Source organism: Crotalus tigris, unplaced genomic scaffold (assembly GCF_016545835.1).
Source record: "Crotalus tigris isolate CLP2741 ecotype Arizona unplaced genomic scaffold, ASM1654583v1 scf7180000018156.160129, whole genome shotgun sequence".
Taxonomy (NCBI): Eukaryota; Metazoa; Chordata; class Lepidosauria; order Squamata; family Viperidae; genus Crotalus; species Crotalus tigris.
Genome location: NW_024096852.1, coordinates 77,556 through 93,822, shown reverse-complemented (window position 1 = coordinate 93,822; position 16,267 = coordinate 77,556). Strand labels below are relative to the sequence as shown.

The 16,267-nt window shown below is 36.4% G+C and overlaps 1 protein-coding gene across 1 annotated transcript; it reads left to right on the top strand.

The window, feature by feature from the left end:
- The first annotated feature begins 113 nt into the window (after window positions 1-113).
- On the top strand, window positions 114-15,793 carry CCT4 (chaperonin containing TCP1 subunit 4). The gene is made up of 14 exons (XM_039348533.1): window positions 114-391; window positions 1,685-1,737; window positions 3,572-3,661; window positions 3,892-4,000; window positions 4,829-4,971; window positions 7,220-7,341; window positions 7,419-7,551; window positions 8,243-8,382; window positions 8,791-8,887; window positions 10,678-10,788; window positions 11,174-11,304; window positions 11,388-11,622; window positions 15,245-15,358; window positions 15,623-15,793. Exons 1-14 carry the CDS (start codon window positions 253-255, stop codon window positions 15,635-15,637), a joined length of 1,632 nt encoding a protein of 543 aa, XP_039204467.1. The 5' UTR covers window positions 114-252; the 3' UTR covers window positions 15,638-15,793.
- The last annotated feature ends 474 nt before the right edge of the window (window positions 15,794-16,267 follow it).

Sequence of the window (16,267 nt, the reverse complement as noted above, 5' to 3'; positions counted from 1 at the left end):
GTCACTACTTCTAAAAAACGTTCGTGCTTTCCTGTGTTTACTGGAAATCAGGCACTTACAAAGACAGACCTGTAGGAAACGTCATTTTCAGCGCCAGTCTGAGCGACTGCTAAAAGGTCCTTTCTTCTCCAACTGCTGCCGACGCATTCTGGAAGCTTCGGGTCGGCGGGGAAACGTTGGTGGTGCAGGTTCCAGGACGGGGGAAAGGAATCCATCTCCATCGCAAGATTGAGCAGGTATCCGGGCGCAGACATGCCGGAAAACGCAAGCACAAAAGGGGCCTTTCTGAATGCGGCCACAGGGAACCGCAACTCTGGCGGCAATCGCAGGTCTTACCAGGATAAAGATAAGCCCGCCCAGATCCGCTTCAGCAACATTTCTGCAGGAAAAGGTACGGTGATGGGACATCTCATTGTCTCCAATTGCGGAGCGGGGGGGGGGAAGACGGGGGAATGAGTGGACCGCTCCGTTGACACCTGGCGGGCTCGGACAGGGACTCCCGGTTCCTAAAGCCCGCGGACCGCACCCTCGGCCAGCAGCTTCTTTTGTCGGAGTGAACTGAAACGCTTTCAGAGTCTTGTTGAAAATAAAGAGGGTCGAGCAGCATAAAAGTTTGCTGTTTGTAGCCCCGTTATTTTTCTGGGTTTTTTTTTTAAACGAAAGGGAAGAAGGTGCGCCGCATTCGTTGTAAAGAACTGATTTCTTTTATCCCTTCCTATTCTTTTCCCACTTTCAGAAAGTGTAATGTATGTCATTGTACTGAAAGTTTTCAGTGTGATTTGAAATAAAATATTTTTTTCTAGAAGAAAAACTTCCTTGGGCTGATTGTGCAGCACAATACACTATAATATGGTTGATTTGATTAGGGCTTAAGATTGATGGAGATCTACGTTCATAAGTGGAAAAGGCTTGGGGGAACAGAAAGGTGATTGGTAGCCTGTGGTTCAGCATCATCTGGGTGATGCTGAACCACAGGTGTCAGATGCAAAAAAATAAAAATAAAAGCTGAAGATCAAAAGCAAATTCATATGGGGAGAATAATCCTTTCATCAGATTTCAGATATTTTAGTGTTCATGTGAGTTGCATGTTATTGTCAAATAACATTTGTTCTTAAGTAATATACAATTAAATTTATATGATGTTCTTTAATTATCCAAAATATAACTGATATATTTACAGTTAATATAAGATTATAAAACAGTATTATAACATTTTAGTATTACTGTTGCTATTTTTCCTGCATTATTGGTTAGCTTTCCATACACAATTATTGAGTTCATGCAGGATTGTTCCATTTTAGTTTGCTGAATAAGTTATGACAGGCAGTATATACAATCAATTATAGAAGCCACTTTCAAATATTTTATGGGTTAGTATAATTTGAAAATTTGACATGCATATTGTAATTTTTCATTTTTGGCCCATGTGTGAACTAAAGTTGGAATTTATTTAGCAAACCATAATTAAACAAGCAATGGCTTAATATATGAATCAGTTTATTGTAGTTTTGTGGAAACTGGTATTTTAAACATCCTAAAGAATTTAGTGTCACATTTATTAGATTTTTTTTTGTGGCTGCCCAATGTCTGTCAGAGTGGGCAGCCATGACAAATACAATAAATGAAATTACACTTGAAGTAAATTTCTTTGGGTATATAAAATTTATTTTCATCTCTATTTTAGCGATTGCGGATGCTGTTAGGACAAGTCTTGGGCCAAAGGGAATGGATAAAATGGTGAGTTTTGAGCTTGGGTTTTGTGTGTGTGTACATGTATACTTGTGCTTATAATAAGGCTGTGAAGAGCATTTGAAAGATGTTTTGCAGAATGCATTAGCAGAAACAAAACATTCTGAAATCAGTAAAGTAACTGTTCTCAAGACAGCTTGAGCTACTTCAAAGGCTTTTACCAATTGTCTTCAAGTACATTCATAGACAGTATTTTTGCTGGACCAAAAACTAAGCAACTCTGCATGTGCAGACACTCAGGATTCCTTTGATATAGCCACCTCAAATTTTCCTGAAAATGCAGCTTTTATTAATGTTTTCTGCAAGTCCTTACTCACGGTAGTGTACTTTTGAACACTTTGCAGAGGCTTAGTATTTGAGCTCCTATGTGTAGATCCATTGAAAACTGATATGAAGTTGCTGAATACGAGCCAGCAGTGTGCAGCAGCAACCAAAAAAGCTAATACAATCCTGAGATGTATAAACAGAGGCATAAAATCAAGATCACGCGAAGTATTAGTACCACTTTATAAAGCCCTAGTAAGACCACACCTGGAATACTGCAGGCAATTTTGGTCACCATATCACAAAAAAGATGTTGAGAGTCTGGAAAAAATCCAGAGAAGAGCAACTAAGATAATCAAAGGTCTGGAGACCAAAATGTACAAACTTGGGTTTGGCCAGTCTAAAGAAAAGAAATAGGGGAGATACGATAGCAGTATTCCAGTATCTGAGGGGCTGCCACAAAGAAGAGGGGGCCAGGTTGTTCACCACATCACCAAAGGGAAGGACAAGAAACAATGGTTGGAAGCTGATCAAGGAGAGAAGCAACCTGGAATTAAGAAACTTCCTGACAGTGAGGACAATCAACCAATGGAACGGCTTACCCCCAAAAATCATGGGTGCTCCATCACTGGAAGTTTTAAAAAAGAGACTGGACAATCACCTGTCTGGGATGGTGTAGGTCCTCCTGCTTGAGCAGGGGGCTGGACTAGAAGACTTCAAAGGTCCCTTCCAGCTCTATTCTATTCTATTCTATTCTATTCTATTCTATTCTATTCTATTCTATTCTATTCTATTCTATTCTATTCTATTCTATATATGTTTTCAGAAGTAATAAAGGAAAGTGCTTAGAATATCATAGTGAAATAGATTTCGTGCAGCTATTCTAGTTAATGTAACTACATGCGCCTTAAGAAGTTGGAGGGTCATGAGAAACGAAGGGATAGAAATAAGTCTTATTTGTCATGTACTGTATTTATAAATGAACTGCCAGTGAATCTTTGGCAGATGATTTTTACATTAGATAAAATGAAAGAATTGTACTTTCATTCAAACTCATACATCAGTCTCACTTTGCCATTTAAGAAGTGAATGGTAAGACAAGCATAAGAAGGTGTATGGGAGAGAAGCGTAGAGGGCAATGTCAAGCCGCCTGGCTAATTTAACAAGGCAGACAAGAAGTGTCAGGAGGAGAATCTATGAGATAAGGAAAGCTTAATAAAGAATGGGTACTGAAAACAGCAAAGGTTAAATTAGGGTGGTGCCATTCATTGGTATCTGTTGAATCTAACATTGAAATTATTAAAAATAATTAAAATATTCTAGGATGGCTAAATTTCATGAGTTTTCATGCTCTTGAAATTTCCTGGGGTACATTAGTGCCCATGAAAGTTCCTGAAAATATTTCTAACCCCTAAGCTAAATAGTAGTTTGCCATATTGAACCAATGGCTTGTACTTTTTAGTGCACAATAATATAAATTGATGCTTCAACTTGTATTTTGTTTGTAGATTTTCTCTTTTTTGAGTTGGTGTCCAAAAACTTGATTGTGCTTTTATAGATCCAAGATGGTAAAGGTGATGTGACAATCACAAATGATGGTGCAACAATTCTGAAGCAGATGCAGGTTCTTCATCCTGCAGCCAAAATGGTAAATAATATAGTTTTTTAAATTTATGTCAATGCATACCTAAAGCCAAATTATACTAGCCACTATGATGGTTATATTCCTTATAGAAAATAATTACTGTAGTACATTGACATGGAACTGTCTAGAAATGTGTGCATTTGTATATTGCATGTGTTTGGTTAATAAAAACCTCTATAGTAGTGTTATAGAGGAATTTACATTTTTTTCTTTCAACATTTAACAATATGTAGCTGGTGGAGTTATCAAAAGCACAAGATATTGAAGCTGGAGATGGCACTACATCTGTTGTGGTCATTGCAGGTGCTCTCCTGGATGCTTGTTCCAGACTTCTTCAGAAAGGTATGTTTACATACAGCTTTGTATATGGAAATGCAACGTGAAATAATAAAAATATAGTCTGGATGATCTTTTGCCATAGTAGAAAACTTCTGTATCTAAGTCTATGGCTGTAATGGCTGCATCTCATCTATCCAAGCGCCATGAGCTGTCAGCCTGACATGCGGGGGGGGGGGAGAGGGAAAGATTGGAATGTAAGGAAGAATAATGAGATGCAGAACTGGGAACCGAGCATCTGTTTCTTGAACAATATGCAACCACCTGATTGGACATTTTCAGGTAAGGGGGGGAGAGGGAACTTTCCTTTGTGTTGTTTGCATGGAAACCTTGATGAGAGACTCAAAAAATGAGTCCAAAATACAAAAAAAATAAAATTTTACTATAATGTAATGGCTTCATGGCTTATATGACTGAAGCAACCTGTTATCTCTTCCATAAAAACAAAAGGAAAGATTTTTGTAGATTAAAAAATTAATTCTTGTTTCATATGGCTAATGTAACTAATAGTTTTAGAGATAAATTGGAAGACTGGTTATAGTATATTAAATATGAATAATTTGTCATATTTTTTTTTTGCTTCCATTTTTTTTTTTGCTTTTTTTTTGTTTTTAAAATCCTAATCAGTTTTTTCAGTGGCCTTCGCTATTCCAAGCTTGGTTTTGTCCGTCTACCTACTACTTACGCAATTCTTTTACAGACAGCTTGATTTGAAATCATTCTGTGAGATCAAATCATTGAAACCAATCTATGAAATCAGATTGTTGATGTCATAGATTATTATTTGTATATTGACTATAGTTTGAATAAATTTATATCCTAAACTCTGCTTAGGAATTCATCCCACCATCATTTCGGAGTCATTCCAGAAGGCATTGGAAAAAGGCACTGAAGTCTTGACCAACATGGGACAGCCTGTTGAACTGAGTGACAGAGAAACTCTCCTTAACAGTGCAACTACTGCATTGAATTCTAAGGTGGGTATTGGAAAGAAAATAGTTGATAAGTTATTACTTTTGTTTATTTGGGATATATATAATTTGCTTTTTATGTACAGTTTGTATGTAAAAGAATTAACTAATAACAGACTAGAGCAATGGTAGTGAACCTATGGTTCGGGTGCCAGAGGCGGCACTCAGAGCCCTCTCTGTGAGCACATGCGCCGTCGCCCCAGCCCTAGGCGTTCAGCTGGGTATTATAAAACCTTTTCGCTTTAGGCCTTTGGGTTCAATCAATTTCAAGTTCTTGCGGGGGAAAAAAAGATCTTGCGGAGTTGGAATTGATTGATTGAACTTTTTAGTCTCACCCAGTCTCCCGTTACCATTGCAGCCACGCCCACCCAGTGGGCCACACCCAGCCAATGGGCCACATCCACCCGTCACTCGATGATGCATAAGTGGGTTTTGGGTTGCAGTTTGGGCATTCAGTCTCTAAAAGGTTTGCCATCACTGGACTAGAGCAGTGCCTTCTAAAACAGCTTGCAGATTGCTAATTTGTTTTAGCTAGGCATCAGTAATGTTTAAGAGTGCGCAGGGTATGTTTAGTTTCAAGTTGATTATGATCATCGCAACCTTCAACAAACATTCAGCATAATTTCCTATTGAACGCTAATGCTATAATTCTCATAGTGATTTAATAACTTAATTTCCATAATGACTTCTTCAAAATATACCTATCAGAATTTTTACAATTATTTGAGGTACAAAAACTTTATCATTCCACTTGGTGACTTGATTAGACTTAATGAAATCATCCTGTGTGTAAAATTTGCACAGTATATAGCACTTATCAGGGTGAATAATAATTGATGATTTTTAAAAAAATAATAAAAAATCGGATTCTTTTTTATTTAAATCAGATTTTTTTTATTTTTATGAATTTTATTTTAATAAAATGCTTCTGAAGTAAAAATCTATCTAAATATATTTTTCTATTTAAGATGCATTAATAATTTAGTTTATTCAGCATGAAATGGAGCTTAGCTTCAGCATGAGGCTGTATATTCTGCAATATTTACATTTTTGGTAAACTCAATGAATGCAAGCTGAGATAACATGCACTGCATTCATGCAGTCACACAGTTTCACAATAACCATGAGATAAATCATTAAACAAAGTTCAGGAATATTCCTTTATCCCATTGTTTTGCAAATCTATGTACACTACAAACTGTACGATTGTTTGAAGAAAAATGCATCTGTACCAGGCTCTAAATATTTTAATTAAATAAAAGAATTTGAGTAGTTCTCCAACTATGTGTGATTAACCTATTAATCTAAAATTGTTTCTGAGATTGCTGTTTTACCTACCTGACAGCTTATTATTCTAAATGGAAACCTTCATTTTGTTTGCAAATAATAATATTAAAGATTCTAACTACCAGCAAGAATGAATTCTTACGTTTAAAGAGCACCTGTCATTTCAGATCCATCATGGCAGCGTCTGTTAGCGGGCATCCACTCATCTCTGCCCGCCCCGCCCTCACCTTGTTGTGTCACTGCCGCATCACCAGCCATCCCATTAAAGTGAATGGGACTGTCAATGAGTCAACAGCGGGTTGGAGGAGGAGCCGCTGCGGGACAGAGATGACAGTTGCTATTTAAAAATTATGATTTTGCAAGCCTCTTTACATTGTGATTTAAATCGGCTTGATTTAAATCAAATCTACCCTGGCACTTATAGCTAAGATGCAGTTATGAGAGTCTCTAGAAATCATGCCACAAAACTAAAGAAATGAATGAGAAAGATGCTTTCTCTTTGTCTCATTAGAATGTTGTCTGTTCCCTTACCTGGTCTATCTAATATTGCTGCCAATTTTTTTTCTGTTAAAAAATAAAATAATTAAACATAGAAGTTTTTTGCCTTGTTCTGGTTCATTTGTCCAGACAAAATGTATTCATTTGGAGATGCTGTTGCCATTTCATACATGAAAGAAAGAAGAACCATACATCAATAATGGGAATTGTAGGAAAGGAAGCTTTGCAGCTGTTCCCTTGGAGTTCAGCTATTTATCAACAGTCTTGAATACTGGCCTTGCTCAGAAGACCTATTGAGAGTCAGGTGGATGCTGTGGCTTAAGTTCTATTTAAATCATTTACCTTATTAAAACAATTGGAGAAATTAATCCCTATTGCAGTTTTGAATAATTAAAAAAAGTAAAGTGTGAAATTCTTATACATTGGACAAACAAAAGGCATGTTAAATAAATCTTTACTGATCCTTCAGGTTGTATCGCAGTATTCTAGTCTCCTTTCTCCAATGAGTGTTGAAGCTGTGATGAAGGTGATAGATCCAACTACAGCTAGCAGCGTGGATCTTAGAGACATTAAAATTGTTAAAAAACTTGGGTAAGAGTTAGTCAAATTCTGAATTTTTATTTGTATCTTTATTTAGTATTGCTTGTTTACTGAGTATTTATTTTCAGGGGCACAATTGATGACTGTGAACTTGTTGAAGGGCTGGTCCTCACACAAAAAGTGGCCAATACTGGAGTAACCAGAGTGGAAAAAGCTAAAATAGGGCTCATTCAGTTTTGCTTATCTGCTCCAAAAACAGATGTAAGTTGCTTAATTTGTTCTTTTGAATAAATTATAAGGAATTCTAGACTTACAACAGTTTATTTTGTGACCATTCAAACTTTTTTCAGTGCTGTTGTAACTTTGAACTTAAAAAAAGTTTCTAAAATATTGATCTTGTCTTTAATTTGTTAAAAACTAAACAGCATGTAAGATTGTATTGCAGATTGACTTTCTGCACTCATTAAAGAATACATTACGTTCGCAAAGCAAGATTTGTCCAATTTGTTTTGAGCAATCCTGTTAACATAAGACTGAATGCAATAATATGCAAGTTGGCATTGTCTCGTACATTCTCCCTTTTCTGCAACTATCCATAACAAGCTACAGCAGATTTATGGGGATAGGAAATTGACAGAAGTTAACAAGTTAAAATTCAGTCTGTTAACTGTATTTTATTGATGAAAATCACTATTTATCCATCCACTAAAAGAATTGTCTTTTGGAAGCTACTCAAGGCAATCTAATGTAGTGTTCTAAAGAAGAAGTGAAGCAAACTGACAAAAACTAATGCTTAAAAATGGATACTTTTTATGCCTTAAAAAAAAAAATCAGCTAATTTGCTACTTTCAAAACCTGTATTTGGAGTGTTCAGGTGATTGGCTTGTGGCATAGCTATTAAATTGTCCATTATATACAAGTATACTTAAATACTTTTTAACTTTTCTGCTAGATGGATAACCAGATTGTTGTTTCTGACTACACCCAAATGGATAGAGTCTTGCGTGAAGAGAGAGCCTACATTCTGAATTTAGTTAAGCAAATTAAGAAGACAGGTTGCAATGTACTACTCATTCAGAAATCCATTTTACGGTATGTTTATTTCAATAGTTCATATTTCATTCATTTTTAACTAGAGCTTTTACTTAGATTTAAAATTGTTCTTGTCGTAGTTAATATAGGTCTTATGCATCCCTCTCTGGAGTTTGCTAAAGCTAGAAATAATGAAAAGAGACTTTTTTAGCGCTATAGTAGTGGAAGAACTATATATGGTAATGTGCTATGACTCGAGTTAGAGGAGCTATAAGAATTATTTTCATGATTCCAGAAGGCTTGGGATAGATCTGCAACCCATATTTGATAGCCTCCCATTAGAATAGGAAGAAAACAGAATTCTGTTCTGAAGTTTTGAAATAATTCTATGCCAGATCAGAATAGTTTTGATAATGCTATGCTGTGATGATATATATTAATAAACCCCATCAAATGTATTGGTTGTAGGGATGCTCTAAGTGATCTGGCTCTACATTTCCTGAACAAAATGAAGATCATGGTGATCAAAGATATTGAAAGAGAAGACATTGAATTTATATGTAAGGTAAGATAATAGAGGGTTTTTGAAATGAATGAATTCTTACGTCATGGAATGTAATCTTGACAGTATCATGAATAACCATGAATTAAAATTGATTGTTAAACAGTGAATGAATCTGTCCTGACATTTGTTATGCTATAATAAAAAACATATTGTAAAATCTATCTATCTCATTACAAAGGTAGCTTCTCTAAAGATTTCTAAGACCTTTTACAGAATAATCTTAACATCAGCTCAGAAGCTAAGTCATTAGCATAATTTAATGGGTCTTATTGCTAGACGGATTGAGATTCAGTAGTATAGTACTTTTAAGTGCACATATATTTACCAAATTATTCATATGGGACTGTTCACACTCTGCCACCTCAGTTGTGCTCTTAACAATCAGCTAGTCAGTTGAAGTTACAAATGCATGTATTTTACACATTAATGCATTTTCTTAATTCCTTAGTTATAAGCAAACTGAATGAGCCAGAAGCTCCTTTGAGAGAAACATAATCAGCCCAGATATTGTAGCTTTGAAGTCTCTGCCACTATATTGTTTCTTTGGACTACTTTTGTTCACATCTGAAACATCTGATAGATTTGACTCAGCATTGAGGACTTTAAAATAGTACACGTGGTTACGTTCTTGAATAGGGCCAGCATATGTGGGTCGCGATGGGTCGGACATGACTTCGCAATTAACAACATGTGTTTTCATAGAGGACAAGGTGGCAGTGATGGGTAGGTAAATGAATAGGCGGTTTCCTTACTCCCTCAGTCTTGCAGTTTGCCCCTTCTTTTAAAGCAGTGGTTCTCAACATTTTTAATGCCGCGACCCCCAACCGGTCGTAAGTTGAGGACTACCCAACCAGTCGTAAGTTGAGAACTACCCAACCGGTCATAAGTTGAGGACTTTCCCTGCCCGGGAGCGCCGCGCATGCGTGGTGCCGCCCCCTGCGCCGGCTAAGGCATAGCTGGCAAGCGGCAGAGACGGCGCAGGCCGACCACCGGTTGGGCCACCAGCTGGCTCAGCCTAAGAGAGGTAAAGCACCCGCTGGGCCCCACGTGCGCCAGCATCCCTCCCTGCGCCCGCCGGCCTCCCACCCCTGGCCCTCTTTTACTTACATTTTTAGTAGTTGCTCAGCAGGGAGGGGTGGAAACTTCCAGACAGCTCGCCTTCACTGCAGATAACTTGCAGCACCGTTTGCAGAATGGGACTTTTGGCAGGCTCAGCAGGGCAGAGACAGCCTGGACAATTCCTGTTGGCTTTGGAAAGCCAATAGAATTAGACTCTATTCAAGAGAGTCTATTCTATTGGCTTTCAAAAGCCAATAGAATAAAAGGGAGTAGCACAGCTAAGGAAAAGAGGGAAGAAATGGCGGACTACGTTGTTTGGCGACCCCCGTGAAATGGTCGTTCAACCCCAAATGGAGTCCCGACCCACAGGTTGAGAACCACTGTTTTAAAGGAAAGAAATAGCTACAGTTTTGCATTCCTCTCTTCTTTGAGCAAAAATCATGTCTTGAGGTGAAGAGAGACTGCTTGTGCATGTAAGAGTATATTTGCCTCCCTGTGTATGGGCAAATAAACGAGTGTATGCTTATGGTTATTTAGAGATGGGGAAACTGTGTCTTCATGGAGCGTATGCGCATTGGTTTGTGTTCAGACCTGGGAGTAGATTTGACATCCATTTGGGAAGTTTACCTACCTTTTGATTTCCAGTTGCTGGCACATTATATAGAACATTCTGAATTTTGTTTTTACATATCTAACGTAAGATGTGTTTGTGTATCTTTTTTTTTTTAAAGACTATTGGAACTAAGCCAGTTGCTCATATTGATCAGTTCACTGGTGACATGCTAGGATCTGCCGAACTTGCAGCAGAAGTGAATTTAAATGGATCTGGAAAGCTAATTAAGGTAGGATAAGTCTTGTCTACTTTGTTCTGAAGTTAAAGCAAATTTTTCAAACTGGATTTGAATGGGTTCTGTAGGACGGGTGTCAAACTGCCGGCCTGCAGCCCAGACACATCACACGGAAGTCGCGCCCACCCCATTGCTGGCAATGTCAAAACAGTCCCGATACGTCATGCGATGTTATGTGACGTCACGAGTTTGACATATCTACTGTAGGATAACGGAAAAAAGCCCTACTTGCCAAGAACTAAAGGAAATGAAAACTGCCATTTTGTTGTCATCAGTGCTTTCATAGTTCTAAAATCTGATCCCAAAACCAAATCTTACCCCCAAAGGCAGTAAGCTTTCCTACCTGAATATTCAGTATGGTGCCTGTTTTGTATTTCAGATTACAGGCTGTGCTAGCCCTGGAAAAACTGTAACAATTGTGGTACGAGGGTCTAATAAACTGGTGATCGAAGAGGCTGAGCGTTCCATTCATGATGCTTTGTGTGTTGTCCGTTGTTTGGTCAAGAAAAGGTACTGCATCATTTTTGGACCAATAAAATCATCATTCAAGTTAGCAAAGTACACTTCAAGTTGCGTTTTAATTTTAATTTCAGAGCGCTAATTGCAGGTGGTGGAGCCCCAGAAATAGAGTTGGCATTACGCTTGAATGAATATTCTCGTATTTTAAGTGGCATGGAATCTTACTGTGTTCGTGCTTATGGAGAAGCTCTGGAAATTATTCCATCCACCCTGGCTGAAAATGCGGGCCTTAATCCGATATCCACTGTTACAGAGCTGAGAAACAGACATGCACAAGGAGAGAAAACTGCTGGCATTAATGTCAGAAAGGTAATCTGCAAACTAATAAAACAAGTGATATACCACATCATTTGGAAAACTCTGCCTTTTTGGAGTTCACTATTTTTCATGTTTATTGCATAATGCATAATTCAGAGGATTGCTCATCTTGAAATTACAATCTAAATTGCAGCAAATGCAGAGAAGTGCATTAGGTTTATGGGTATATTGTATTGGTTTTTTGAAGAGTGACCCAATTTAGAAATGTCAGTGAAATAAAATCCTTTTTTGCTCTTAGAATATTGGACATTTTAGCAAGAGGCAATATAATTGAAGTATTTTTCAAATTCCCATAAAGGAAATTGTGACTGAATGGTTTTTTTGTAGCGTGCCTATACAAACGCAGCAAAGAAGCAGTTCACTTCAACAGATCCCACAAACAGCATAAAACAACTGAAATACCTGTCTCTGACTTCTGTCCTGATACTTCTTTCTAATACACATAGAATTTTTGCAACTGGCATTTCAACAAAAAAGGCTATTTTTGCCCTTGATGCTATGGAAGTCGAGCATTCTAGCTTGATCTGTAATGCAACTTGAACATTTCATGTATGAAAATAAAGTGCACAAAGGCACAAGAATGGCAACATTTCAGTGTAACTCGTGGATTTTATCTGCTGTTTTACAATAGCTGCTATTCAGACAGATAGTCATTTTCATATGTCTCCTATTGGCCATCCAAAACTGCTTCTGATGCTTCTGTGTGTGGCTTCAAACCTATCTGATCAATGTAAATCAGCGACATCAATCTTGATGGGGGAGAAGTTGGAGTTGTGCTTGTTTATAATAGGGAAAGAGGCTGGGTTTTAGTCACTCTCCAACAGTTAGTCAAATGTGGGCCTAGCACGGAATTACTACACCATATATTAGAACATCCTCATTAATTCCTCATGAATTACATTCCTCTTAATTAAAGGCCTTATTTTGAGAAGGGATATTTCATTAGAAAGGAAATATTGAATTATGCATAATTTAATGGGAATGGAAAACAGGGAGGGATTTTTTTTTTAACATTTCCTTTTCAGTAGTCCCTTCACTAGTGAGCTAATTAAAATATGTAGTATTACTAAGTATAAGTTTGCATCCGGGTCCAATTCAAAGTGTTGGTTATCACCTTAAAGTCCATCATGGCATGAGTCCAGGTTATCTGAGGAACCACCTCACCCCAAAGAAATTGGCCCACCCCTCCCACACCATCAGAAGGAGCATAGATTCTGAACATAAGCAGAGCTGGCTAGGAGCTGCCTCCTGCTGAATTTTAGCTAGATAGTCCTACATCTAATATTTCCTTCTATGGATTTTTTTTTTTTTTTTAATTAAAAGTTTTATAAATTTTACAAAAAAGAAAAAAGAATACAAAACAAGAGACAACATATACAAAAAAATAAAACTAAACAATACATATATAAAAAAAAAAACCCCCCACCCCTCCCAAAACCCCCCCCTCCCTTCCCCCCCCCTGAGCTTCCCAGAGCAGAATATAGGCTTAAAAAGTAAAAATAAAAATTAAATTAAGAACTTTATATTTATATATATAAAAAGATTATCTATAATATATATAAAAATAAAACTTATGAAAAAACTATATAATATTTTTGTATACCCAATCTAAATTGTATAAATTTTATCCATTTATCCCAAACAGCAAAAAACTTCTCTTGCGTTTGTTGCTTTAAGAAAGCCGAGATCTTTGCCATTTCCGCCAGATAAGCTACTTTAAGAAACCATTCCTGCAATGTAGGCAAGGATTCCTTCTTCCAATATTGTCCTACTAACAGCCTAGCGGCTGTAATCAAATTTAACATCAATACAACCTCCTTTGTATCACAATCTGTAACAATACCTAACAAAAATAATTGCGGAGTAAATTTTACCCTCCTTCTAAAAATTCTCTGGATATTCCACCATACTTTGATCCAAAATGCTTTTATCTCTCTGCATGACCACCAAATATGATAATAGGAAGCCTCCTTATAACCACATCTCCAACATTTGGGTTGCACGTCAGGGTACATATAAGACATTTTTTGTGGATCAAGGTGCCATCTATAAAACATTTTATAAAAATTCTCCCTTAAGTTCTGTGCTTGTGTAAATTTGACATTTCTCACCCAAATTTTTTCCCAGGTGTCCAATGAGACTGGCTCACCAAAATTCTGCGCCCATCTTATCATACAATCTTTAATTAGTTCCGTTTCTGAATCCAATTCAACTAAAACCGCATAAATTCTCTTAATGTGGGTTTGTCTTGAATCCTTCACTTGCTTAATAAGATTTTCATCTTCTCTAAGAAAACCCACCTTACAATCCATCTTCCATCTGTCTAGTAATTGCCTATATTGGAACCAAGAATAAATAAAGTTTTCTTGTGCTAACTCTTCCCGTGATTTTAATTGCCAGTTTTGTCCATCTTCTATGGATTTTTGATATGTCAATGAAAATGACAGTCACATAGATAGAGTAATTGGTATATGTCAACAAAAAATAGCTTCCTTAAATCTTTTAAAAGTGAGGAAGTGTTGACTTCTTGTTGATCTGGTTTGCATAATTTAATAAAGTTGGCGTGATTCTTCATCCTACTTTGTTGGCAATAAAATAGGCCTAATAAACTTTTATCTCCTGCAAAAAGACTCAAGGAAACTCTGTTCCCATTTAGGCTGTATTTTCTGTTTGTATTTATTTATATAAACAAAATTGCTAATCCTCTCTGCAATTAAAGTTCATATTATATTATTTCTGTTTTAAATATGGGAAAAAGTTGTCAGAATGTTTATTTAATTTGAAAAATGCAATTAGTTTGAAACACCTAACAATAACCTTTAAGCTCAGTGATCTTGTATTCTTATTGCTCTTTCTCTTTTTTAAAAAAATGTCACTCCCCAAGAATTACATACTTGGTTTTGGTTTGCAGTTCTAAACAGAATTAAAATGAGCTGCTGATGTTGAGAAACTACAATCACTGGACAATATGGAAGTTTTTTTCATAGTTGTAAAACTCCATCTCTTACAGATTTAATATGTAATTTCTAATGATAGTATCATTAAAAAGAAAACAGTTGCTTGATGTTTAATGCTTTAGTGCTTCACATATATGTGTACACATAACACATAACATTTCTCACAGCGGACCTCCTCTACCTCTTAGGAGTTTTGGCTGCCATTTTTTGTATTTTTTAAGCTCTATAATATCCCCTTTTAAAGTAAGAATTATAGCCATTATTTTAAGGATATCCTCACCATAGATTTGTGTAACAGCAATTTTATTTGGCAGTTCTGATTTCAGTGGAAAAAAAGTTCAGTCATAAATGAGGTCATTCCTTTGCTGGATAAGCAGAATCAGACTGAGTACTTTTGCATAGTTGTGTGTGTGTGTGTGTGTGTGTGTGTGTGTGTGTGTGTGTGTGTGTGTATTTAGAAATGTTTTAATTTTGCTGATAGGTACAGCATATTGCGAAAAGGTTGCATACTGGAAGAGTATCTTTTAGTCTAGACATTTAAAAAGGTATAAATGTATTTACCTTAAACACATAATGAAAGCTCTTAAAAATATGATATGTGTAAGATGCTTGCTGATAATTGTTAGTACATTGATATTGTGATTTTTAAATTGTAGGGTGGAATTTCAAATATCTTGGAAGAGCTGGTGGTCCAGCCTTTATTGGTATCAATCAGTGCTCTCACCCTAGCTACAGAAACAGTTCGTAGCATTCTTAAGATTGATGATGTGGTAAGCTATTTAACATTCTTTTAATTGCTCCAATGTCCTTTTTATCTAATTTTTGTTAATTTTTACAATCAAAATGATTTTTCTTACCATAATATAATTGTATGTTAAGTGAAAGTATTTTGTAATTATAATTATGGTTTTCTGATGTGGAGAGTTAGGCATGTGCAATTGTTTTTGAAAATTTAGAATACTATATGGAGAAAGAAAGTTGACAAATTATACACTAATATTATTCCTATAATATCTTACGTTTTTTTTTTACAGGTGAACACTCGATGAAATGACTAAAGAAGAGGCAGTACTCTAAACTAGTACAAAGTACTAAGTTTGGAACTTGGCTCTTTTATAGAGGCACTGCGTTAGACACCTACTTAACTTGCGGTTGTGTTCATGTTCTGTCAATCTAAGTTAATAAAACCTCAATCTCAAAAGACAGACTTTGTTTAAATTCTTCAATCGTTAACTTTCACAGCTAAAAACGGCTTAAGTTGTCAGGATTGTGCCCCTTTTTAAAACTGATTTCAATATGTGCTTTTCAGTTTAAATCAGCAAGGATTTTGTCTTTTAAGTACTAATTTTCTCACCCATTCTTTACCAGGCATTTCAAACAGTGTTTTATTCTGTTAACTGTTAGTGTATTTTTTTTTAATGCAAGAGAGATTTCCCAGATAAGTACTGTATGAGCAAGGAGAATGGGTACAAATCACCACACATTTGATGTCATGAAATAAATGCTACAACTTCTACTCTGACATCAAGACACAAGAAAATAATTTCATTTGTGTGATGTCATTGCCCGTGTATCACTTTGGCATCAGAATTTACATCCACGTTGCTGCTTGTGGAAACTTGAGCTTCTTTGGCCTCTTTAGTGGTTTTACCAATTAAGTTCTTGAACAAAGCTGTTTA

Coding starts and splice junctions, on each gene's coding strand:
- CCT4 (XM_039348533.1), top strand. CDS start 253: ATGCCGGAAAACGCAAGCACAAAAGGGGCCTTTCTGAATGCGGCCACA. Junction 392..1,684: donor CAACATTTCTGCAGGAAAAG/GTACGGTGATGG, acceptor TCTCTATTTTAG/CGATTGCGGATGCTGTTAGG. Junction 4,001..4,828: donor TTCCAGACTTCTTCAGAAAG/GTATGTTTACAT, acceptor AACTCTGCTTAG/GAATTCATCCCACCATCATT.